Here is a 27429-nt window from a genome sequence, read left to right as displayed (position 1 = left end):
TTAGCGAAGAAGGGCTAAGAGAGCTGAGATGGTGAGGGGGGAAATAAGCCAGCAAATGGTGCACATACACGCTCCTTAATTGACAAGATACTATAATTCGGAGTCACACAAGTCAGGGGAGGGGATACATAAGAAAGAGTGTCACTGACAACGTCCAGTGAGGTTAAGAAGTCACAATGGATGTGACCTCTTACTTGTTTACTGAAAAACCATGTGTGAACCTCAAAAGAGAAGTTTCTCTAAAGTGGCAGGGCACAAAGCTAGGAAACAAGGGGTTGAAGTAAGAGGTGATGACGAAATGGTGAAGATAGGGAAGTGACCCACATTTACCAGGAGTTGGACATGAAGAACAACAGCTTGAGAGGAAAGAGAGTGTTATGAAGATCAAAAAACTCTTGTTTCAGACCTATCTTTCAAATAAACAAATTTCCATAGTAGAAATCGAGATTGGGGAACAGATAACTGATGATAAAGGATATAAGAGACAATGGCCTCTTGGCTGGATTAATATGGAAAGAAAGAAAGAAACATCTTTCTACTTGACCATCAGAAAAAAAGAAAATTAGTGAAAATAAAAAGATTTTGAGGTGAAGAAGACACTTAAGAAGCTCAAATCATTCCTTGGCCTTGATATGCTCAGGGAGTTGGGCCAAGGAACAAAGTCATGAGTTGAGAATGCGGGGCTAAAACTGAAAGCAAAAGCAGCATGTAGTGAGCTGGAAAAGAATCACTGCTCAACCTCTATATGGGGTGTAAAGACAGTATCCCTTTCTTAGCATTAATATTTTCAGGGAACTCATGATAGGTGTTACTATAGTAGTCTTCAAATAGGACAGGCAGAGGCATTTTAGAAGCTACTATTTTTCAAGAGCCTACAAGATTTGTTTATATCAGTTTTTTATACAAGTAGAAAATGTAGGCTGGGCATGGTGGCTCACATCTATAATCCCAGCACTTTGGGAGGCCGAGGCAGAGGATCACCTGAGGTCAGGAGTTCGAGACCAGCCTGGCCAACATGGGAAAACTCCATCTCTACTAAAAATACAAAAACTAGCCAGGCGTGGTGGCGGGTGCCTGTAATTTCAGCTACTCGGGAGGCTGAGGCAGGAAAATCGCTTGAACCTGGGAGGCAGAGTTTGCAGTGAGCCGAGATCATGCCATTGCACTCCAGCCTGGGTGACAAGAGCAAAACTCTGTCTCAAAAAAAAAAAAAAAAGAAAAAAGAAAACGTAGAAGTCTTCAAATAGCAATTTATAACAAATGAGAATAAAGTCAACCTAAGAAAATATACCAAATATTTTCAAAAGTATCAATGATTTCTGTTCTTTCAACTAGGTGTTTAAACGCCCTCAAGTTGCACAGTTGTAAGTAATACTAATAATCTGAGATAAGCACCCAAAAATTACTCCTGTTTATTCCCTCAAGGATACAGTTGTTGGACAAGAAAAAGCATCAACTGGAGAGTCTATTATAGGAGATGTCAGGCTACCTCTTTTATCCTAGTCCACTTGCTGCTATTGAATTGAATGTGTCATCTCCCATGTAAACTAAGTTCTAAAAATCTCGTCCTTTAGATCAATTACTTTCTTTCTCCAGATATTATCTCATACTCACAGAAACTTAATAGATGAAGAAACTAGAAGCGTGCATGCCCAAATATTTCAACAATGATTCAATTATCATAGAATTTTAAAATTACTAATGTCCTTAAAGAAAAATGAAAAAGATCTCACTCAGAATGTGCTTCCTTTCTTCCAAACACTAATAAAAAACAGATAAAGTGGATGTAATTGTCCTTCTGATAAAACAAAATATGGCACTTCATACTTCCCAGTACTTCCTAATTTTTGCATGCTCTACTTCAAATGCAAATCCAGTATATATCCGGAAGTAAACTGCACATAGCAACCTACCACGTCTCTAAGAAAAGCAGTAAAAATCAGTCTTTAGAAACAATAAATGCATTTAGTTAAAATTTTTAGCTTATTAAATAACTCTTAAAAGATGCCTTAAAACATTATTTCTTTCAGCTGAATCTTTCAATATACCATGCTATTTTGTTTGGAATAAAACAAATTCATATAAATGTTCCATCAGGAATAAGCTTCGAGCCTGGGAGGAAGAATGGGTGTGCACATGGATGAGGAAACTGTTACAGGAATGAAGAAATTAACAGGTTTTTTTTTAATCATTAGTAACTATACATAGAGTATATTTTCTGTAAATCAAGAAAATAGGCTGATTTAACTAGATTTGTATATGAAATCTTTGTTCTACACAGCTTATAGTGCACAGTGTGACTGATATTTATATATATACTAGTCCTCTACTTACAAGCAAAACACTTAAGACTGGGATGTCAGATAACTAGGTCACAAAAGACGGCATTATTTTTTGCGAAATATTTCAATGCCCAAGACTCATTATTTTTGGAACCTGTTGATATCTAACCTAAATTTCTATATTCCAATGGATAAAGCCAAGCTAGCAGACATGACAATGCACTGCTTTAAAACACACGCCCTCAAACAGAATATTAATGCCAAAATGACCACATTTAGAACCAGAGGCCACTGGAACTAAAACAGCCTAAGAGCTATCAAATGTCTTAATTATATCTCTATCCTCCTGCCCAGTTCCAAAAGACTACAGGTTTCAGAGTAATCCCATTTGAAGCAAACATTTTCAGATGAGCAGACTACCTTTAGTAGACTTAGTAAAATAAACAAACCAATTAAGCCACTTAAAAGTAAAAATTCTGTTCATTTTTCTAACTCATCTCAATTATACAAAATAACCAAATCAACCAAAGTTAGCTCTGTTCCCAACACTAACACAAATAACTACAAACTGTATGTGTTGCTGTTATTTACTAATGAGAGATTAAAGTATATATAACTTGCTCTGCTTCTATTCATATGAAAATATACTTTTGTAACTGAGATACTTTTCACTTAAAGCTTTTAGTCACTTTCAGCATTAAGTGGTCTAACTGGCAGCCTTCCTCCAATGAAAAAATGTTATCACAGGTGGTTTGTAAATAGGTATGTAGTTGTGAGTTAAAAATCAGAGGAAAGATAAAGTTAATTTAGATCAAGAACTGAAGCCCTTCTTTTATCCCTCAAATCTGTACTGTTAGCCCTTCTAGAGGTTTAGAAATATAAATTCTTAATAACGTAGTATGACTTAAGTATCCTGAATTAGTAATACGGCAGATTGATTTGTTAAAAATAATCATCATTTTCTTGAATAAGCCCTGTTTCACTTGATGGTCTTAGAAAAAGCATCATAAACATCCTTTAGCATTTACAATTTGCTGTAAAGGCGAGTATGGTCCTTATTTTATTGAAAGATGTACAACCATCCCACACGAGATTCACTTCTCACTACTGGGCCTCTTAGTGGGAGAGGGGTTGAGGAGAGGGTGTGATAGGGAAGATTCTCAGGTACAGAAATTCACAAATACAGATTCTAGGACTAACTAGACAGCACAGGTCAGAATGGGGTCTCCATCTAACTTCACCGCTCTGCTCCTCAGTTGCCCTCATCCAGAGAATGAGGATGATACGCATACTTCAGAGAATAGTTGAGATAATAAAGTGAGTTAATTCATGACAGTGTAAGAAATTAAATATTGACAATTATTATTTGAAGTATATACAGCATAAAAGCTCTTTTTAAAATTGAGACTCTAACAAATAAGGAAGGCTAAGATTTGTTTACCACAATAGTCATATTTAAAAATAACAATACAACCCTTTCTAAGAGTTTAATATCAAACTAATCCCTTTAAGATGACCACATTTGGGGATTATTACGTGTCTGAAATGACTGATATTAATAGCTTCAAGTTCTAAATGGCAACAAAATTCTTATTCCATTTAAATCAGTGGTCCTCACATTTGAGTGTACCAAGCATCAATGGAAGGATCACTAAAATACAGATGCAGGGTGGGGCACCCCAGAGTATTTGATTCACTCAGCTAGATTGGTGCCCAAAAATGTGCATTTCTAGCAAGTTCCCAAGTGATGCAGAGCTGCTGCTCTGCACTATGAAAACCAATGAAGATATTTAACATGTAAAGACATAGACAAATATTCAGAACGCAGAAGAAATAACCAAAACATGTGTTCACAGCAAAGGCACCAACACAAATGATTTCCACTGATAACAGAAGGACACTGCAGTTTCAGACACCAGGGGGGTGTGTTTCTGCAAAGCAATATTTACATAAAGTTAAAGCAGCAAAACACTTTGCCCTTCAATCTCACCCCTAACATATTTTTTGCCCTTCTGGTTTCAAAGTTAAATAACTGTAAATAATTGTGATACAAGGATGCCTTAATTTAATGTTATATTTTCCCAAAAACTCAAAGTTACGTAAAGAAACAAAAAAAAATTGTTTATATTTAAATTCTATTCAAGAAAAGCATGAACGACACTGTATATAGTAAGCCTGGCAATGGATACAATCACTTTTCTAATGTAATTTTGGAATCTGCTAATTTATAATAGAAGGAAGCTGTTTCACCTACAAAGGAGTTAATCAAACACAGGTTTAAAATAATGACATTATTAGCCAAGGAAAAAACATAGGGCCAGAGACTTAACATCCCTAGCCAGCACGCATTTTGAGTTAACGTAATTACTTGTTAGAAGAAAATACATCACCCAGTGTTGTACACAATATATTTCAGATAAATTAACCACCCAAGAAAGCAAGCTTAAAATCTTCTCCAGGAAGCCGACTTCGAAGGCTTGATCTCAACTTGGATTTATCATTTGCATAGAAAATAACCATAACTCGAAGTTATAAATCATCAACTCTATAGCAGGTTTCAGTAAAAAGCCACAAGATTTTAAATTGCTTTTTAAAAGATGACTTCTCAGCCATCCTCATTCCACATTTCCTGGGAAATAAAAGCAGAAGTCCTAAAAGAGGACAGACAGAAATTCAGTGTCTGCATAGCTTTGAGTCCAGTGTTTGAAGACAATCTCTGATTGTGAAGCCCTCTCCTTCTCTCCTTCTATCTCTCTCTAGAGCACTCAAGACTTTACTGATGAAAATTCAGGAAATTCTCTATCACAAAGAGGTTTGGCAACTAAACTAAGACATTAAAAAGAAAATACCAGATGCCACTCTGCAGGCTGCAATAACTACTACTTACTGGATACATTCAAACCCTCCAGAATCAACACAGTTATCAGGTAATGTTATTTCTACAAGTACTTGACAAATATATGTATTTACACTCTGATATGTGTGTACATTTTTTCCAAGTTTCTCTTAAAATTGTAAACCTTAATAACTATCAATGCAAGCATGTATTTGGAATAAAAATTAAAATTAAAATAGAAGTCTAATTAGTGATGTCAGAGACAATTGTTAATTAGCCTCTTCATTAAGAAAAATTATACAAAGCATAGAAATAAAATATAAATGGTCTTAGTTACTTTGCCTCAAGTATAAAATGAGATTTAAATACAGATAAAGGGAGCTGAAATTCTCAATGTCAAGAATACTTGTTAAATAACTTACAGACTATGCAAAATGTGTATTCACAAAGTTGAATTTCCAAAACTGTCAGGGATGAACTAAGACCACACAGCAGTAGCAGGGAAGGTTAAAATCAGTGATCTTGTATTACAAAACATTAGGTTTTGTTTAGCATTATTTTAATGCGCTAAATAGGTGAGATGTTGAAAATTGAAGCCATACTGTGACAACATGATTCTTAATCGTTTTCCTTACATAATTAAGGATAGAAAGGAATTCCATGGACATTTTGGGGAATTTAAGTGCTACATTCATTTATCTAAATATCTTTTACATGAAAGTTATTTTTTAAAATTTGTTATTTGTACTTTCAATATATCTCTGATTATTAAGAATATTTTATATAGAATCAATTTCATTTATCTCCGGTGAAATAAAAAGATTACAAACATCATCTCAAATTTCTAAGATGTAGATGCCATATAGCATATTCGAGTCACTTGTTAGTTTTCTTTATAGCTGCCTATTGTGGTAATAACCTATATTTTATTTTAGCTACCATTACACACTCCATAAATCTGGAAAGTATGCCCTGTTTTGAGGAATGCCAACTCATGACCATATATACACAGGCCATCTCTGTCTCTTATTTTTTTTTTTTTTTACTGTTTTAAAATTTACATTGAATGATATTCAAGAAAATGTATGCAGCAACTTCAAAACACTGAGGAAAGTTGGAAATAAGATACACATGGGTTAAAATATTTGAAGCAGAATAAAGAATCTCTGTGAGGCCAATTTTTGAATGAGTGACTGAACAATACAGAGGCAGGAATATCTTCCAAATATAAAGAAAAAAGGTTCAGCTTTTTTTGACTGATTCAGTATTTTATTTAGTAAGTTTCCCAAGAGTAATTTACACCAATTTCTTCCCCCTTTCTATTACTTTAGGATTCTAACAGGCAAATTATCCATCATTTCTCTCTCAACTGTTTTGACGGTACTACAGTAAAAGACGCTCACAAATAAGGACGTTGGGGGAAAAGTGACTGTGAATAGAAACCAAAAAGCTAAAAGGCATGGAGGGGAAGCTAGAGAAGAGTAAAGCACAGCCCCATTATTTCTCTTCTAGCTTTTGCATATAAATATGAGTGAGCTCTAAGTCAAAATGTGCTTTAAGAGGCAAACGTTCAACAAATAAAAAAATACTAAGCATCTATAACTTCACATATTGTACTTCAGATCATTTCTCTTCAGCAGAGATGCAATATTTGCTGCAATGAAATATTTTGGGATTCAGTTTTCTGTGTTCATACTAACTACTACAATGAAGATGAGAAACCTCAACTTTTAGAGGAGGCTGTGTCCAAAAAAGTTACACACAGAGATAACAGCAATAATAACTACCTTAGGCTGAAAATAACCATCCTCTCCTTTGATCTCTAGGTAACCAACAAGAAATGCAAGCCATCGACAACCTCACCTCTGCGCCTGGGAACACCAGTCTGTGCACCAGAGACTACAAAATCACCCAGGTTCTCTTCCCGCTGCTCTACACTGTCCTGTTTTTTGTTGGACTTATCACAAATGGCCTGGCGATGAGGATTTTCTTTCAAATCCGGAGTAAATCAAACTTTATTATTTTTCTTAAGAACACAGTCATTTCTGATCTTCTCATGATTCTGACTTTTCCATTCAAAATTCTTAGTGATGCCAAACTGGGAACAGGACCACTGAGAACTTTTGTGTGTCAAGTTACCTCTGTCATATTTTATTTCACAATGTATATCAGTATTTCATTCCTGGGACTGATAACTATCGATCGCTACCAGAAGACAACCAGGCCATTTAAAACATCCAACCTCAAAAATCTCTTGGGGGCTAAGATTCTCTCTGTTGTCATCTGGGCATTCATGTTCTTACTCTCTTTGCCTAACATGATTCTGACCAACAGGCAGCCGAGAGACAAGAATGTGAAGAAATGCTCTTTCCTTAAATCAGAGTTCGGTCTAGTCTGGCATGAAATAGTAAATTACATCTGTCAAGTCATTTTCTGGATTAATTTCTTAATTGTTATTGTATGTTATACACTCATTACAAAAGAACTGTACCGGTCATATGTAAGAACGAGGGGTGTAGGTAAAGTCCCCAGGAAAAAGGTGAACGTCAAAGTTTTCATTATCATTGCTGTATTCTTTATTTGTTTTGTTCCTTTCCATTTTGCCCGAATTCCTTACACCCTGAGCCAAACCCGGGATGTCTTTGACTGCACCGCTGAAAATACTCTGTTCTATGTGAAAGAGAGCACTCTGTGGTTAACTTCCTTAAATGCATGCCTGGATCCGTTCATCTATTTTTTCCTTTGCAAGTCCTTCAGAAATTCCTTGATAAGTATGCTGAAGTGCCCCAATTCTGCAACATCTCTGTCCCAGGACAATAGGAAAAAAGAACAGGATGGTGGTGACCCAAATGAAGAGACTCCAATGTAAACAAATTAACTGAGGAAATATTTCAATCTCTTTGTGTTCAGAACTCGTTAAAGCAAAGCGCTAAGTAAAAATATTAACTGACGGAGAAGCAACTAAGTTAATAATAATGACTCTTAAAACAAGTAATAGAAGATTACAAAAGCAATTTTCATTTACCTTTCCAGTATGAAAAGCTATCTTAAAATACAGAAAACTAATCTAACCTGTAGCTGTATAGTAGCAAAACGACATCCAATTGTCATGCTGCATGCAAAACTACACAGAATTCATGTTTTGCAGAGTTTTGCCAAAATGAATAACCATATAATATTTACTGTAATTTTTAAAATACATTATTGCTCACAATTTTATTTTTTCATAATCAACTAAGGAAGAATGATCAATTGGATATAATCTTCTTACCAAAAATGATAGTTAAAATGTATATATATCCTAGTCCCCTAACCAAATCCTGACCTATTTGGATACTTATAAAAATTTAAGTAAGTGGGATACACAAAGAATAATAACTATTAACTTCTAATTATTAGCAAAAACCTAAGGGATTTAAACTAATTGAAACTGTATTTGATTGGACTTAATTTTTTTATGTTTATTTAGAAGATAAAGATTTAAAGAAGACCTTTACAATAAAGAGAAGAAATATCAAAGTCATTAAAATAAGGAGTTACTTTTATGACATTCTAATACTAAAAAATACAGAAATATTTCCTTAATTCTGGAGAAACTAGTTTTACTAATTTTTTACAACTTCAGTAATACCATCATTGACACTTACCTTTATTAATTAGCTTCTAGAAAATAGCTGCTAATTAGGTTAATGAACATTTTACCTTAGTGAAAAAAATTAATTAAATATGATTACAAAGTTGCACAGCATAACTACTGAGAGGAAAGTGATTGATCTGTTTGTAATTACTTGTTTGTGTTGGTGTGTATAAAATACAAAATTTACATTAAACTCTAAATCATTCTTTGTTGTAAATTCTTTGTTCAAAGATATTAGATACCATGACTCACCATACCATATACAACTACATCAAATCCATTTAAGAAAGAATTAATGCCAACACTTTTATTACGTTATTGTGCAAAGTCTCTTCTGAAGATGACATCTCATTTCAATAAGTTTAAATGTAAATGATAAAACAGGTCAGACTTATAACATGCATTCTAATTCTACACAAGGCATATTCGCTATTTTAACATAAACAAAACATATAACACATGTGGAAGTTTACATCACTTATCTCAATTTTTTATGATCCTCAGAGGTGACTCTCAAACAGAAGGAGGAACAGACATCAATACCTAAATATAATGCCAGAAGAAATAAAAGGGTGTATTGTTGTATAAAGTTCACTTTAATAATAATCACTTTTATTGAAACCCTCTACAACCTCTGCTGAGTTCTATTTCAGTACGAAGCTGAACTCATTTAACTACTAAGTGGTATTTATTTCCAACCAGCCACATTTCCTTCTCCGGCACCACTAAAAGTGAGCACTTAGTGTCAGTGGAGATACAGAGACAGTTCATATAGTATATAATCTATATACTGCTGGGATAAACAGCAGTAACAATTTCTGCTATGTAGACTAATACAGTTCACTCTAAAATCATATGCATAAATTTATATGTCCTAAAGGAATACCAGGATATTTGAGATAGAAGATAATCTAGAGATCAACTAATCTAACCTTCTTCTTTTGCATATAACAAAAATGAAAGGCAGACTCATTCCTCCACCCATTCAAGTCGGGGTAGAGCATGGATTGAAATTGACTACTTCACAGTGTCATGGAGGTCAGATGTTGGGAGACTACAGAGTGGACACAAACTACCCCAAAAATCTTTGTCACTGAGATGACAATTTCCACAAGAGATGAAATAAACAGAAATGCTAATAGTAATATGGTATTTTAGTAAAAATAACTGAAAGTATTTGAAATTACCTATGTTTTATGGGTATGTATATATGCCATGGAAATTTTACATAAAACTCTAAAATCACACTTTGCTGGGATTTTTTTATTCAGAGACCTTAGACATCATATACTCCTACATCAAACTAAACCCATTCAAAACAGTGTGAGAGTATCTATGGAGTGATCATTATACATAAAACATGCCATTATCTCTAGCTTTTAGCATATTAATATATATATTAACCCCACATTTCACAGTAAGTTTTATTTTTTTAAATGAAGCCAAATTCTGTAGACTCAGGTCCAGACGTGAAAAGTTCAAAAGATGAGACAACAAAATGTAGTCTTGCCCATAACCTCAGTGGCTTACAAGTCCTAAACGTATTGGTTACTGACAGTTTTTCTCAGTGGTTTCTTACAGAAAAGGTCTGAAGCAGGTGTTGGCAAACTATAGCCCGCAGGCCAAATCCCAGTCCACTGCCTATTTTTGTACAGCTTGGGATTTAGGAATGTTTTGTTTTCATTTTTGTTTTTAATTGTTATGGATACATAATAACTGTACATATTTATGGGAGTAGAATGACAGTTACCAGAGAGTCATGGGGAAGGAGGAGATAAAGAGGGACTGGTAAATAAGTACAAAAATACAGTTAGTGAGAAGGAATATCTAGTGTTCCATAGTACAATAGGGTGACTACAGTTAAAAATAATGTATTGTATATTTCAAAGTAACTCAAAGAGTGGGTTCCTAACAGAAAGAAATGAATGCCTGAGGTGATGGATATCCCAGTTACCCTGATTTGACCATTACACATTGTATACTTACATAAAATATCACGTGTACCCCTTTTCAAATGTTTGTGAGGAAAAAATCAAATGAACAAAATTTCATGCCGAGTGAAATTTATATGAAATTCGAATTTCAATGTCCATAAATAAGGTCTTATTGGAACACAACTATTCAGGTTTTATCCATGGCTGCTTTCATGCTACGACAGAGCAGAGTTGCTATGATGTAGACTGCATGGCTCACAAAACCTAAGTATTTTCTAACTGGCTCTATAAAAAAAAGAAGACTGGGGGACCTGGCTCAGTGGCTCACACCTGTAATCCCAGTACTTTGGGAGGCTGAGGCAGGCAGATCACTGGCCAACATGGTGAAGCCCTGTATCTACTAAAAAAATAAAAACTAGCTGGGCGTGGTGGCGGGCACCTGTGGTCCCAGCTACTCAGGAGGCTGAGGCAGGAGAATCGCTTGAACACACAACGTTGCAGTGAGCTGAGACTGAGCCACTGCACTCCAGCCTGGGCAACAGAGTGAGACTCCATCTCTAAATAAATAAACAAATAAAAATTAAAAAAGACTGCTTCTCCCTGGACCAGGACTTTAAAAACAGGTGGAAAAAAACCTTTTACCGAAAACAAACAAACAAAAAAACCTCTCTTTTTGTACCTAGGTGTTTCAATCATTTTGCACTGAAGATATCTGATCACTGTTCACTGCCAACACTCAAGGTGTGATTACAATACTGCCAGTGGGAACTAAAGATGTGGAAATGCACTTAATAATCAATAGGCAGTGAGAAATCGCCTTTTTTTTTTAAATGGGGCAAGAGCATGAAAAGGCAATTTCCAGGAGAAATAGAAATGGCAAAAAAAAAAAAAAAAAAAAAGAAAAAGAAAAAACACATAACATCACCAATAAGGAAATAAATTTATAATTATATAACATGGCTTTTTCACTTATAGGTTTCAAATTAATTTAAAAGATTTTTTTTTCTTTTTTTTTTTTAGATAGAGTCTTGTTCTGTCACCCAGGCTGGAGTACAGTGACATGATGTCGGCTCACTGCAACCTCCACCTCCTGGGTTCAAGCAATTCTCTGCCTCAGCCTCCTGAGTAGCTGGGATTACAGGCACCTGCCACCATGCCTGGCTAATTTTCATATTTTTAGTAGAGATGGGGTTTCACCATCTTGGCCAGGCTGGTCTTGAACTCCTGACCTCATGTTCCACCCACCTTGGCCTCCCAAAGTGCTAGGATTACAGGCGTGAGCCACCAGGCCTGGCCGAGAATCCCACTCTTAATTGAACAATAAATTGGTACAATCTTTCTGGAAAACTATTTGAAAATATTATTTAACATTTTGACAAATAACTTTTTCCTAGAAGGACTGAGCCAATAATCCTTCTTCTAGGAAACTTCCTACAAACAAATGCTAGAAAAAATGCTCAAAAATATATGGACACATACATGCTCTACAGCGTTGTTTTTAATAGAGAAAAACTATTATTGCAAACTAACTACATGCCCATCAGTCGCAGCTTAACTATGGTAAATTTATGTAGCATAACTGATTTTAAATTTGATTGGCATGTCATTAGAGAAATGCAGATCAAAACCACAATGAGACATCATCTCAAACCAGTTAAAATGGCTATTATTTAAAATTCAAAAAATAACAGATTATTTAAAAGTCAAAAAATAACAGGTGAGGTTGTGGAGAGAAGGGAACACTTACGCACTACTGGTGGGAAAGTAAATTAGTTCAGCCACTGTGGAAAGCAGTTTGGCTTTTCTCAAAGGACTTAAAACAGAATTACCGTTCAACCCAGCAATCCCATGACTGGGTATATACATAAAGGAATAGGCATTATTCTATCACAGAGACACATGCATGTGTATGTTCATCACAGCACTATTCACAAAAGCAAAGACACAAAAGCAACCTAAATTCTCATCATTGGTAGACTGGATAAAGAAAATGTGGTACATATACACCATGAAATACTATGCAGCCACACAAAAGAAAGAGATCGTGTCCTTTGCAACAACATGGATGAAGCTGGAGGCCATTATTCTAAGCAAACTAACACAGGAACAGGAAACCAAATACCAGATGTTGTCACTTATAAGTGGGAGCTAAACATTGAATTCATATGGACACAAAGAAGGAAACAACAAACACCAGTGCCTACATTGAGGGTGGTGGGTAGGAGGAGGGTAAGGATTGAAAAACTGCCTATCCGGTACTATGCTTATCACCTGGGTGACAAAATAATCTGTATACCAAACCCCTACAAAATACAATTTACCTATGTAACAAACCTGCACATGTAACCCTGAACCTAAAATAAAGTTAAAAAAAAAACCACGTCAGTCTACATGTACTAACATGGAATGAAACAAAAATCCAATAAATAAATAAATGTAAATATATTTGTACACATATATTGGTATGTATATGTATTAACTTTCACTTTCTACTATATGTTTGTATTTTGATTTTTAAACATATCATTTCCTTTTATAATAAAAATGTGAAATATTAAATGTTCCAAATAGCAGTGAATTTATTGCCTATCTCTAGTTACATGTAGATATTTTCTACTATTGTTCTTACTCAGAAAAATAGATTGCTACATTAATAAAAAGTATAACTTATTTCAGCTTATTATTACCACTTTTAGTTTACCACTTTTAGTTAGTCTTGTATGGAATTTTTAAAACAATTTCACATAATCTGAGAAAGTACCATGGTATAATTTGATGGGAAGTAAAAGTCTTTTCTAAGAGTATAGAAGTATAGGAGTTCCTTCTTCAATTTTCATCCCAAATGAAAGCAAATACTTCCTCATCTTTTCACATATTATTTATATGGTACTAGGCCTTGGACTGTCAATTTTGATCCAACTGAGAAATCCCAAATGAGACTACAAATGGAAATAGTAGTTTATTCCTATCTGGCTAGAGACTGATTTCTGTGACTTTTCATTTTATCTTCTTTGTATCCCTTCTGATCACACTGCTTTCACTCAATTTACATTGGCATAAAGTTTCACAAGTCCATTAAACATTGTGGCTGATTGTTTCCTTCTCACACATCAGGAACTTCCAGCTCAAGAACTCCAGAATTTGGCAAACAATTCCACTGTCACCCTATCTATGGCTTACTCGGAGGCAGGAGAGTGAGGCAGGTTCCAAGCATGGGCTCTGGAACCAGACCGACTGTGTGACTTTATGGCAGATTTGGGTTGCATGATTTGGGGAAAATGGCTTAACTTCTGCATTTCCTTTTTTCTCAACTCTAAAAATGGGACCAATATCTGGGTATTGTTAAGGATTAAGTAAGATAATGTAATCACTTAAAACAGTATAGCTAGCGTGACTTTACTGATTTTTAACTACATTTCCTCAGAGCCCTATAGGATCTTAAATGTTTAATTTATTCCCATTTGATAGGCTCCTAGCTTCTGGGATCTTTCACTGTATCTTCTTTGATTCTTCTCTCCTTTTGTGAGACATTACCATATGTATGCACAACATTCCAATTTTCTTTCAATTTCATTTAACAAGAAACTTACATGATACCTACCACACGACAGACATTATTCTAAGCACTGGTGAATGTTCATTCATTTTATTCTTTTAACAACACTGTAAAGCAAATACTATTATTTATTTTTATTGTAAAGATAAGGCAACCATTTCACAGTGGGCATAAGCAGCTTGCCTAAGGTCACAAGAAAAGAAAGAATTGGAAAAAGGAATTGGGCCCAGGCACTCTGGTGCCTAAACGTTCTGCTGAGCAGCTTCTCAGCTGTCTCTTCAAGGGCAAAAGGCCTCCTCAGCAGGCAATAGTGCTGCTGTGAACTAAGGAAAAATCAGCTAATACATAAGAAGCACAAACACATAGAAATGAATGATCTATTGGATATTTACTATGGTCAAACACTTTGACATCTACCACAATTAAGAGAATCTATTTCCATAACTCTACAAACAGGCACCGTAGGTCAGTTCCTCTTTGGAAAGTTTCCCACACTTCAGTGTTTTGAAATTTGACCAAGAAGTGATTTCCAGTTTTCAGATTATGAAATTATCCTGCACAGAATTTATCTTGCTTAAAGAAAAACTATTCCAGATCTTCCTTTAGATTATGGATTTGGGGCTACAGGAAAATTTATAATTAATTTTGTAGGTTAAATTTCTCTACTTAAGAAAGGATTTTTTTCCTCTGCTGAAGCAAACAAAAAGATATACATTTATGTTTAAGACAAACGTGTATGTTCTATTACGTTAATGAAATCTTGAATCTATATTCCCAAGGATTAATTTATTTCAGTCAAAGAGAAATTTTTCAAACTGTGCCATTATTGAGTAGTCTAATCAAAACTATTAGTCATTGTATTGACTCATATTTTAAAATGTCCAGGGGGATATTAAGTTTTTCTTCTCAGAATTCAAAGCCAAGTCACCCAAAACTTTGTGATCAACCAACACTAGTCTCGTCTAACTCCACGGTAACACTTGTGGCAAGAAACATGAAATGAAACTCACCGTGGAGAACTCCACATCCTCCATAAGATCTCCTAATTTCCGCTTTTCCTATGCCTACCTGGCAAGTAGATTTCTGCCATGGACAACAACTTTCTCTATGCAAAAGCACCATTACATTTTTCAAACTTGAAGAGAGTTAAAGGAAAAAATGGACAGATATTGGCCCAATATTGATTGATGAAATTCCTGAAGTCCTCTGCACTCGAAATACACCAAATACAAAAAAGATTTCCAAAAATGGCCCTCTACTAAGTGAAAGAGTATAATATCTCTATCTGGATTTGCAATTCATTCCCATGGCAATGGGACTAAAAGCCACTAAAAGTGGCTAACATTTTTTAGTGCCTCCTATATGTCAAGCACTATTCCAGGCAATCAATTCATTCTTAATAACACAATGTGGTAGATACTATTTTCAAACCCATTACACAGATGAGGAAATTGAGACACAGAGCTGTTGAATCATTTATCTACAATCTAATCCCAGTTATTTGGTGGAACTGGGATTCTAACTCCAAAAATCTGGATCTAATAGTCTTCACCTCTTAGAAAACATCATGTTAACTCTCAGAGACCCCCAAACCAGAAGACTAAGACAAATATCTACAAAAATAAACATACCGTCTTCCTGAACACAAATTACTGGAAAATCCAGTTTACAAGGATACAGAAGATTATTCTGTCTGATTTTAGGTAGTCTTATTCTCCTACTTGATTGTAATTTGGGACTATTTTCTTCATCTTTCTACTTCCCACTATATACAAGAGGCACTCAAAAAGTTCACTGAACATGCAGATCAAGAAGATAAACTTCAAGAAAGTTATGAAGAAATTTAAAGATAATTGCAAATAAGCTTCTTTATTCAAGTCACAGATTAACAGTATGAAAGTGTGAACTAAAATAGAGTATTAGCAAATGCCCCAAAGGTTTAAATATGAAGAGGTTCTAACGGGTCACATTACATAAGTAAAAATAAGGAAGGAAATCCACTATAAGAAAGCAGAACATTTGCTTCACATGCTCTTTTGTAGGCTGAACTAATGACCGCCGCCATAAGAAAACAGAGAGAACTGAGTATACTCCCAAAGGTGAATTTCAATTTTTATTATGAGTGTGCTTACTTATATAAAAGATAGAATATGCTTAAGGGAAAAAAGGTGCTTTAAAGTTAATATTCTACAAACCATAGTTTATGAGCATAAGAAATTACATAATTTACAGCAATCTGATGTATTAGTAATAATAATGTATTATTATCTCTTAAACAGTGTTTTGTTTTATGGCTAACAGTAGCACCTGTGAATGAGGTAGAACCTGTTATTTGGATTTCACAAGGATGTGAAAGTAATGGTACTGTTAAAAGTACCAAACATGTATTATATGCTTTAAAAATTCTAGCCAGAAAAAAGTATTTTCCTTCTCAACACATCTATTGAAAGTGTTGGATAAATGCAGGATGTTAATATGCTATAAACATAAAGTCTGTTTTTAAAAAATAGCATTTGAAAATCATGAAGGGCTTTTTGTTTTGTTTGTATATATGTTTATTGGTAACAGGTGACACTTGAAGCAATGAACACCACAGTGATGCAAGGCTTCAACAGATCTGAGCGGTGCCCCAGAGACACTCGGATAGTACAGCTGGTATTCCCAGCCCTCTACACAGTGGTTTTCTTGACCGGCATCCTGCTGAATACTTTGGCTCTGTGGGCGTTTGTTCACATCCCCAGCTCCTCCACCTTCATCATCTACCTCAAAAACACTTTGGTGGCCGACCTGATAATGACACTCATGCTTCCTTTCAAAATCCTCTCTGACTCACACCTGGCACCCTGGCAGCTCAGAGCTTTTGTGTGTCGTTTTTCTTCGGTGATACTTTATGAGACCATGTATGTGGGCATCGTGCTGTTAGGGCTCATAGCCTTTGACAGATTCCTCAAGATCATCAGACCTTTGAGAAATATTTTTCTAAAAAAACCTGTTTTTGCAAAAACGGTCTCAATCTTCATCTGGTCCGTTTTGTTCTTTATCTCCCTGCCAAATATGATCTTGAGCAACAAGGAAGCAACACCATCGTCTGTGAAAAAGTGTGCTTCCTTAAAGGGGCCTCTGGGGCTGAAATGGCATCAAATGGTAAATAACATATCCCAGTTTATTTTCTGGACTGTTTTTGTCCTAATGCTTGTGTTTTATGTGGTTATTGCAAAAAAAGTATATGATTCTTATAGAAAGTCCAAAAGTAAGGACAGAAAAAACAACAAAAAGTTGGAAGGCAAAGTATTTGTTGTCGTGGCTGTCTTCTTTGTGTGTTTTGCTCCATTTCATTTTGCCAGAGTTCCATATACTCACAGTCAAACCAACAATAAGACTGACTGTAGACTGCAAAATCAACTGTTTATTGCTAAAGAAACAACTCTCTTTTTGGCAGCAACTAACATTTGTATGGATCCCTTAATATACATATTCTTATGTAAAAAATTCACAGAAAAGCTACCATGTATGCGAGGGAGAAAGACCATAGCATCAAGCCAAGAAAATCATAGCAGTCAGACAGACAATATAACCTTAGGCTGACAATTGTACATAGGGTTAACTTCTATTTATTGATGAGACTTCCCTAGATAATGTGGAAATCAAATTTAACCAAGAAAAAAAGACTGGAACAAATGCTCTCTTACATTTTATTATCCTGGTATACAGAAAAGATTATATAAAATTTAAATCCACATAGATCTATTCATAAGCTGAATGAACCATTACTAAGAGAATGCAACAGGACACAAATGGCCACTAGAGGTCATTATTTCTTTTTTTTTTTTTTTTTTTTTTTTTTTTTTTTTTTTTTTTTTTTTTTTTAATTTCAAGAGCATTTCACTTTAACACTTTGGAAAAGACTAAGGAGAAATGTATATCCCTACAAACCTCCCCTCCAAACACCTTCTCACATTCTTTTCCACAATTCACACAACACTACTGCTTTTGTGCCCCTTAAATGTAGATATGTGCTGAAAGAAAAAAAAAAAAGTCCATTGTTGAAAACTGCAGCCAGGGGTTGAAAGGGATGCAGACTTGAAGAGTCTGAGGAACTGAAGTGGGTCAGCAAGACCTCTGAAATCCTGGGTAAAGGATTTTCTCCTTACAATTACAAACAGCCACTTTTCACATTACAATAATATACCACAGGAGGCACAAGCACCATTATTAAGCCACTTTGCTTACACCTTAAGTGTGTACAATTCAAGTGTGAGAATGCTGTGTTAACTATTCTTTGGAATTCTCCTTCTGTCCAGCAAATACTGTAATGATGGTTAAACATGCCACCTACTCAGCAATGCCTTCCTGGACCACAACTCCTATGCCTCTGCCCCACCCTCCTCCTTAAAAATAATTACTTCTACTGTTTGGGTGTGTGATAGGGTTCTCAATGCAGATCCCCCTTTTCTAGTTAGCTATATTCTTGACTGCATCCGCTAAAAATGTTAAAGCTTCTTGAGAGACAGACGTGCCAGATTTTCTTGGTATCTCCCAAAATACGCCCTAAAGTCCATGGTCTACAGATGTTTTAAATAGAATTGCTATTCTTGATACATACAAAGATGTAATTGCTGACCCATAATCAGTAACATCCATATTGGGAGATTTTTCAAAGGATGGTGACCTGCTTGTACTTATTTACCTTGGTATTTTTTCTTGCATCCTTTTGTGATTCAAAGAAGTAAAATGTGGCTTTCTGAAATGATGGATAAGAGTCTACATCTTCTAGAAAAAATACACGAAGGAGTACTTAAGCTCTGTAAATGTGCCATGAGCTCCAACACGACCATCATAAGGTGAAGCCCACGTTTTCTTCCACGACCTCAAAGGCCCTAGATCTTGCCTACCTTTCTGGCCCTACCTCCTAGCTACTTATCCATCTCTTGAACTTTATACTCTTGTATAAATTTCTAACTTTCAGAAAATGCCATACTCCGTTTTGGCACCACACATGTATATTTCCCCCTGGTACACTTGGAAGACTCTTATCCACCTGTGAAACCCTATGTTGCCATCACTTGGTCCATGAAATATTACCTGGCCAACATCCCGCCATCACCTCAAACCCAATCACCCCCTCCTCTGTATGCTGTCACACCTATATTATTAAACTTACCGCATTGCATTGTAATTACTTCCTGACCTTTGTATCTACTCTTTTAGTAACTGATGTATATTTCTGAAAGGAGAGATTGTTTCATTGTGCAATCAATAAATGTTTGATAAAATAAAGCCCATTTGGTTTATTTTATGTATTAGAGAAGCAAAAGGGAAGCCAATTCTCATTGATGTTTTTATTATCCAAAGACAATATAAATTTCTTGAAACGAAAGCTCAAGCTCTGTCTACTCTCCTATAACGTGTATGTAGGGCCTGAAAATTGTGGTGCTCCTGGGGTCACTAGTGAATGATCATGACAACAGGAGGATCATGGAATAGCCAAAGCCAAAGTTTTAAAGCTATTGACAAAATCCTTTAGCTATGCACTGTTGATGATGATTAAGTAAAATTTGTAACTGTGCATATAACAAACACCTTTAGAAAGTACTCTTGATGTCTGATCTTCATTCTCTCCAATAAAGGAATTACATAATCATTACTATTAGGGATGCCATTAAATCCATATTACCTCTACTGAGTGCATTACACAATCACAAGTAGACTATAATCTTGTAAATAACTGCATCCAAGCTACCCTTGTTAAACAGCCAGGTATGTTTGGTGGGGTAACCTATGTATTTTGTCTCTAATGACATTTTCAATCTCTACTTAATGTGGGTACACCTAAAGTATACAATTTTTAGGAAAGATCTTTCAAGATAAATTCCAAGACCAAATCTGTCATTCATAAATACAAATACTTCATTCCATTATAATATTCCACTCAAAGGCAGCGTGCCTGATCTGTAGAATAAAATAATCTATTACATCAAGAACTTAGTGAAGAGGCATAATAGAGATATCTTAAAATCACATTCACAAAATGAAGAACTTCCTAAACTAGCAATCACAAATACTAAGTTCTAAAATATTAAAAAAAAAAATACAAGATGCTACAATATAGTCATAAATGATGCACCAAAAAGAATAAAAGAAAATAATAGCTTTGGACTGATAGAATATGTGAGCTCAGAATACAAAGGCTTTTGTCAAAAGTTAAAATGTAATTACTTGTACAAATAAATAGGATAAGATCTTCCCAATAACCTTCAAGAAAAGAGGGGGGTTGAAGGGAGTGCAGTTCCCACACGCGCAAGAATTCTTGAGAAACCAAGGAAGATAACTGTAAAGTGGAAAGGATGAGGCAGAGAAGGAGTGAGAATTCTCAATTCATGGAAGCCAAAAGGTAGATAAAGTCATTATGTCATAACTTAAAAGAACCATTCAATCTTATTAATCTCATTATTTCTTACATTCCATATCCATTTAAAAGCTTTTGCCTTTCATAACTTTCCAAAGTATTCTTTCTAAAATACTTAAATCTTACCCTGACATAAACTGTATTCCTTCAGCAAGTTAACAGATTAAAGTTCACACAGATATTAACAGAATACCCAGAGCAAAAAACCCAAAGTCAGTATTATCTATTATTTAAGAAAAACACATACTTAGAAGACAGTAGCCCTACTAAGGAAAGTGCAGAATTTACAAATCATTTGAAGCACCCAGAAACACATCTCAATATTTGAAATTTTACATAGAAACCAAAGGTAGGAAATATGAATACAGAACACATGTGCCATATTAGTTTGCAAATTTTAGTGGCTACTGGAATCGGCTGGAGAGATTCTCCAAATACAGATTGCTAGACCCATCAAAACAACAAAAGCAGAACATCTGTCTCCTTTAATAATCCCAGGCAGGCTATGAAATGCTTATTATCTTCATTTTAGAGATCAAGAAGTTGAGAAACAGAAAGGCTAAGTAACTTGCATGAGGTCACAGAGCTTGCCATCTGCAGGAATGGGGCTTTAATTGAGACATGGCTTCTAAGCCCATATTCTTAACAACTGTATTTACAACCTCAGATCTAATTTTCTCAAGAGAATTCACAATTCCAGTCTCCCATGCTATATTTCCTGTTATTTACAAAACTTCTGTAGCCACCCCCATGCTCCCACATTTCTGTGTGGGTAGTAACCAGCCCAGATGCTGCCAGGTAATCAGCCCTGACCTAGAGGCTAACAAGAACCTCCCAGGACCTTACCCAAGCAGCTCACACTCATTTCCTGAATGCCTGCTGTGTGCCAGGCTCTTTACAAAGATTATCATCTTTCTAATTCTTACCACAATCTTATGAGACAAATACTACTAGGCTCTCTAGTTAAAAATAGAAACAAAACTGAAGCACAGAGTAAACAAACATCTTGCCCATGGTGCACATCACTCACCAACAAATGGGGCAGAGCTGGGACTGAAACCCAGGCAGGTGGTCTCAAGACCAGCACCTCAACTGCTCTGGTCACCGCCTCTCTGTCCTGTCAGTCAGACTTAGCAGAATTCCTCAAAGGCCCCACTAGGGAGAATGAGGAGGCTTCTTAGAGGGGAAGAGAGAAGTCTCAACACGAATGGGCTTCAACAACCTCAGGGGTATGAATGGTGCAATCGTGGCACCTACAATTGCTTCAGGGGTCCGTCCAGCACTTGAGAGCTCAGGGGGAGTAAAATCCCCAATAGTGGATTCATTTGTTCACTTAGCCAGTCATTCCTTCATCATCAACTTGGGTACAGGGCCTTTTGCATCTCTAGAAGGTGAACACTGGTAAGGAACACAGATTATAATGACTCAAGATGTGATAAGAGGTGTGAGAGACACACCACAGAAGTTCAAAGGAATAGGCAATTAATTCCACATGAAGAAAATGAAGGGTTCACAGGAGATGGAAATTTGAACTGGAACTTGAAGAAAACAGAGCATTCAAAAGGGAACCCTGCGGCACAATGAGCAGTTTCAAGGCAGGCTCAGGTAGGGGTAGAACTGTGTGCTGTGGTTGGAGTGCGAGGGTTGCAGGGGGCCTGAGCCTGCAGCACATGACATAGGGAATACATTTGAGTCAGAGATGCAGGACTATACAGCCAAGCACTGTATTGGGACATCTAGTCTTCACTAATGAGTCGTTGAAGGTTTCTAAGGTGAAGAACCACATGTTCTGGGCTGTGCTTTAGGAAAATCAATTGACCAACTATAGGATGATTCTAGACTGAAGGAAGAGCCAGTGAGGCCAGGTCAATTAAAGAGGCCTTCCATGTATGCAGGCAAGAATGATGGGGAAAACATCTGACATGGACCTTCCAGACATTCTCAGGGAGAGAGGTTTTAAGTTCAGAGTCCAAGACCATTGAAAGTGGGGGACTCTATGTAAAACATGTGGTTAATATGTAAAATATATTAGCAATGGGATCCATAATGCCTCCACCCCCTTCTCCTCCAATTGAGGGTTGATTTCTCTCAGGATCCTTAGCTTGAACGATTTGCTAGGTCGTCATCACAGAAGCGGATTTGGGGTATGTTCCATTTGAGGTATCAGTGAGAGAGCTAGGGTCAAAGAGCCCACAGCTGGGCCAAAATATGGACCCTGGCTCCAAAAATAAGACTAAGATTAGAGGTGAGGGAATAATCTTTTTTGAGACAGGCAGAGAAAAAGGAATGAGATGAGAACCCCAGAGGCCATACTACACAGGTCTCATGGTCAGAACAGACAGAAGAGGAACAGGGGATGATGCCTTGGAACTGGGAAGAGCGGGTAGTGTTAGTATAAAAGGAGAATCAGGAAGTCCAGTGTACTGAATACTAAGGAACAAGAGAGATTCAAGGAGGAAGTGATAGCCAACAGAATTATACACTCTAAACTTAGTCAAAAGTGATGAATCTACAACCATAAGGTCAACGATAACTCTGAGGTGGAGGTAGGGTGAGCTCCAGTTTGTGAATGGGAAGTGAGGAAGCAGAAGTAACCCTTATCTTCCGATAATGGATAAGTCAGTTTAAAAGAGTTCCATGGGGTGCCAGATGCAGTAGCTCACACCTATAATCCCAGCATTTGGGGAGGCCAAGGCAGATTAATTGCTTGTGCCCAGGTGTTTGAGACCAGCCTGGACAACATGGTAAAATCTCAACTCTACAAAAAATACAAAAAAAAAAAAAAAAAAAAATTAGCTGGGCCTGGTGGCGTGCACCTGTAGTCCCAGCAACTCGGGAGGCAAAAATGGGAGAATCACTTGAGTCCACGAGGTTGAGGTTGCAGTGGGCCATGATCACACCACTGCACTCCAGCCTGGATGACAGAGCAAGACCCTGCCTCAAAAGACTTCCATGGAGAAACAAATCAGCTTTTATATTAGTTAGGCTTTTCCCAGGGATTTCTATGAACATGTAGAATAGTTCCTTCCTATGCTATGATGTGCATACTGAATATGCTCCATGTAAAATAGCAAACAGAGAAGTACAAATCAAATAATTGGGTGCAACCACACAGGCCAGAGAACTCGGCCTTGGTCAGAAATTGGGTGTACCAATATTTTCAATATCCATGTAACCTGGGTTTCTGCTTCCTTGCCTCCATTCTCATTCTAATATGAAGTCCTTATAGAAAAAAATAAGATGGGAAGAAAGGAAGTCAGGGGAAAGGAGAGATGGGGACACTAAGAGAAAATGGTAGGAATGGAAGTTGAGACAATTGGGGGGAGTGATAAAAGGGAAAGAAAAAAGCAAGATAATATGAAAGAGAAAGGAAATTAAATTTAAGACTTAAAGAAGTAAACCAGTTCTTTAAAAATTACATAACTTAGCATGTGAACTTTTGCCACTCTTGTAATACAACTCAAACTGACAAATATAACATCCTGAGGCATAATAATAGAATGTCCGCCTTTATTTTTGAACTTCAGTTTAAATGTTAAATGTGTGTATATGACTTTAGTTACTGGTGTTGATCTTAAGTAATTGTATCTAATATATTTCTGAAGGCTTTTATAGCTTTGGGTTTTTTTTTAAATATTAGCTTTATGTATTGACTTTATATCATATATACACATAATGTCCCTGTGGTCTTTACATCTTTGTTTTTTTTATTCTATTTAACTGTACAACTGAGTTTCCTAAGTCCAAAAATGCCCAAACTGTGAATGAATGAAGCTTTATCCTGAACACAGTAACCCTACCGAGACGATCTCCCTTCTCTCCCCATATATTCTAACCTCAGCTTTTATAGATTCCCACAATTTCAGATAGTCTGGAATAAAGAAGCCCAAACTTCCTCCTTTACAGGAGAAAAAAACTGTCAAAAAAGACTATAAAAAGCATTTCAAGCAATCATCAGTTTGTCACTAATAGGAAACCAGAAACTTTCTAAAAGCAACCAAAATTATGGATGTACCTTAACTTCTGAGCTGAGGCATATCATTCCGACTCCACCATGCATCAGACACCCTATTCATTCGCTTGCTCTCCCTTCGCCTTCTGACAAAAGACAAAGTGCTCCTGTACCCTTAAATGCCAACCAAGTTCCAAACACTGTGGAACTACCCTGTGTATATTTACCCTGAATAGATTACCTCACTTAAGCTTTACGACCCTACATGGCAGGCATTCCCATGCTCATTTTCAGAAGAAGATGTGCTTTGCCCAAAGTAAAAAAAGCTGCTAAGTGGAGATGTTCCAAATTGGAGTTTACCTGACCCCAATCACTAGTCTTGTCACAGCTGGACACTGCCTCTCGCACAAGCAAGATTTACAAAGCAAAGGAGACAGATTAAGTTGCCCAGCATAGGAAGGAGTATCAGTAAAAGGACAACAGTCAGAGATGCAGCCTTATCTCCAGACTCAATCTCCAAACCATCCCCCTTCCCTTTAATCAAATGAAGTTCTCATACCAGAAAAAGGTGTTTCGCATAAAGCAGACCTGATAGATACAAATAATTTCAAATGACAGATTAAACACAGTAATTCAAGCATAGGGACCCAATGATACCAATCTTGTCAAAGGACTGACTATTAAAGGGTTTATAATAATTATACTCAGCACAAATTCTCAGCTACTGGATGTGAGCCACAATTAGAATGACTTGTGTACAGAGATGGAACAGTAAGATTTGGGCAAAGGTTTTACTATAATCCTTGTTGCGTGTTCCAGCCACATGGAAAAGACCAACATGGGCATTCAAGAGAGATCACCTTGAGTTATGTTGCAATTAGATCCCTGCTTGTCTTTGTTTTGTAATAATGAGTTAGTGTACTATAAAGGACTATGATGCCCTTTATATGTGCATTTTCCTTAAGAAGAAACAGATACATCTGAGATTAGTGATACAGAAAAATGAGATTATAACACAAATACTATGCCTACCAACACTGGGAGGAAACACTGTCCCCAGGTCCACACCAATGCAGAAAAGCCAAAGAAAGAAGGGAGGAAAAAGTCATATGCCATGGAGAAACCACTAGAACACCAAGGTAAGCCTTGGTAATACATTTGCTCAATGTCTCATATCAAAAAAGTTCATTTTTTGATAATGAACTTATCAAAAGAGTTCATTTCAGGACTGAGAAAGGCTTATGAGTAATCTTACCTAATTTTAATTCCTTCGAAGATGTGACACTTTTTCTCCTTGAGTGCCCCTGTCTCTTTAAGAATATATTTTGAAAAATCAGTAAGATTATGGGAATCCTCATTTGAATTTCTGTGACTAAACCAAATATGTTTGGTTTAGTTTGTTGCCAGTTTGTTGTATTTTGAGTAGAAGAGTTATGCTATGCAGATTTTGCCATTTTTCATGATGATTCATAAATAATAAATGAGGTACTGCTCATAATTTGACATTTTACTGTTGTCAGTAAATATGTTGGGGTGGGGAAGAGTATATGTGAAAAACAGTAACAATTTATAAATCTAGATGAAATCTAGTTGAACAATTCTTTCAATGTGTTTGTAGTCTTAATATCTTTAAAAATAATGTTAGAAGGAAAAAAATCACCCTAGTATAAAAACAAACAAAATTTTTTAAAGTTTTCTGGTGGCCGACACACACACACCACACACACCACACACACACACACACACACACACCCCCCAGGATGTTCCGTATTTAAAATAAATTTGGGGTTTGTAATGGCTAAACAAAATTAATAAAAGAGTGCCCTGCACTTAACAGGATTTTCCAATGAAGTGGAAAAGAAATTATTGCTATAAAGATTCCCAGGGCTTTTATGAAATGTGAGACTTGCTATAAAAACCAGCAGGAAAAAAATTATGCTGGTTTACCTTTCGATTATGTGAACAATAATAAAGCTATGGGCTGGCTGTTAGCTACTCTTTGCATCAAAGTGTTACACTTTTTTCATGACTAAACATGTATTACTTCCCTTTTGGAATGCTAGGTAAGACCAGCTTTCACAAGTCCCAACTTGAGACTGGCATAATATACTTTAAGACTAATGCATAAAGGCTGCCTTGCATTAACTTTTTTGTTACTATACTAAATTTGTGCTGCCAGCCAACGAAACGCTGAAACACTCCAAGCCAGCTGTTAGGCTACTGTCCCAGGCATGTTGCTTACAGAGGTATTGGGAAAGGAAAAAGTGCATCCTAACCCAAGCCCACTTCAGGAGAAAAAGGGGGCCACCTACTGTAGTGAAGGGACATCACCTTATTTCCTACTTAACACCATCACACATAAAGTTAAAGATGCTTCATTATACAGGAAAATTTCATAGGCCCCTCACAAGCCCTTCTTCACACTTAGAAGGGCCTATGATTACCCTTTCACAGTAGGGCCCTCCCTTTTTTTTAAAAGGTCTTTATTCTTATAACAGAAGCCTGTCAAATATCTTTCAGAATAAGCTCCCTACTAAGATTTTATACACATCACTGGAAATTTGGGGTGATAATCCTCAGTACTTGCAGCAAGGTTCTTTGCTCAACATACTTTTATGGGGGCCACAAGAGATGCTTCTCTCTTTGACTGATGCCTTTAGTACTTAACAGTTAGTTGTTCTGGCAGTAAAATGTAAAATTATAAGCAGTACCTCATTTATTATTTATGAATCATCGTGAAAAATGGCAAAAAGGTCAACACAAGAACAAGTCTCCCAAACTAAAGTCTGCATAGCATAACTCTTCTGCTCAAAATACAACAAACTG

At 36.2% G+C, this 27429-nt stretch overlaps 3 protein-coding genes across 9 annotated transcripts in view; 2 read left to right on the top strand and 1 right to left on the bottom strand.

The window, feature by feature from the left end:
* Positions 1-9322, top strand: part of P2RY12 (purinergic receptor P2Y12) — a 46885-nt gene extending 37563 nt beyond the window's left edge. The window contains exons 2-3 of the mRNA XM_054480277.2: positions 5043-5209; positions 6945-9322. Of these exons, the coding sequence (XP_054336252.1) occupies positions 6959-7987 (1029 nt within the window). The 5' untranslated portion in view covers positions 5043-5209; positions 6945-6958 and the 3' untranslated portion in view covers positions 7988-9322. The remainder of the gene's footprint in view (positions 1-5042; positions 5210-6944) is intronic.
* The window catches only part of MED12L (mediator complex subunit 12L), a 342962-nt gene that overhangs the window by 89108 nt on the left and 226425 nt on the right, over positions 1-27429 (bottom strand). The window lies entirely within an intron of this gene.
* Positions 16294-19514, top strand: P2RY13 (purinergic receptor P2Y13). Of its 2 annotated transcripts, XM_054480276.1 has the most exons (3): positions 16294-16344; positions 16814-17389; positions 18970-19514. In XM_054480276.1, the coding sequence occupies exons 1-3, from the start codon at positions 16297-16299 to the stop codon at positions 18973-18975; spliced, it is 630 nt and encodes a 209-aa protein (XP_054336251.1). In that variant the 5' UTR covers positions 16294-16296; the 3' UTR covers positions 18976-19514. The 2 variants fall into 2 exon arrangements, with proteins under 2 accessions (XP_054336251.1, XP_054336250.1); XM_054480275.2 differs by lacking the exon at positions 18970-19514 and having other exon boundaries at positions 16814-18040.

The sequence above is a fragment of the Pongo pygmaeus genome, chromosome 2, assembly GCF_028885625.2.
Source record: "Pongo pygmaeus isolate AG05252 chromosome 2, NHGRI_mPonPyg2-v2.0_pri, whole genome shotgun sequence".
Taxonomy (NCBI): domain Eukaryota; kingdom Metazoa; phylum Chordata; class Mammalia; order Primates; family Hominidae; genus Pongo; species Pongo pygmaeus.
This window is presented reverse-complemented; position numbering and strand designations above follow the sequence as displayed.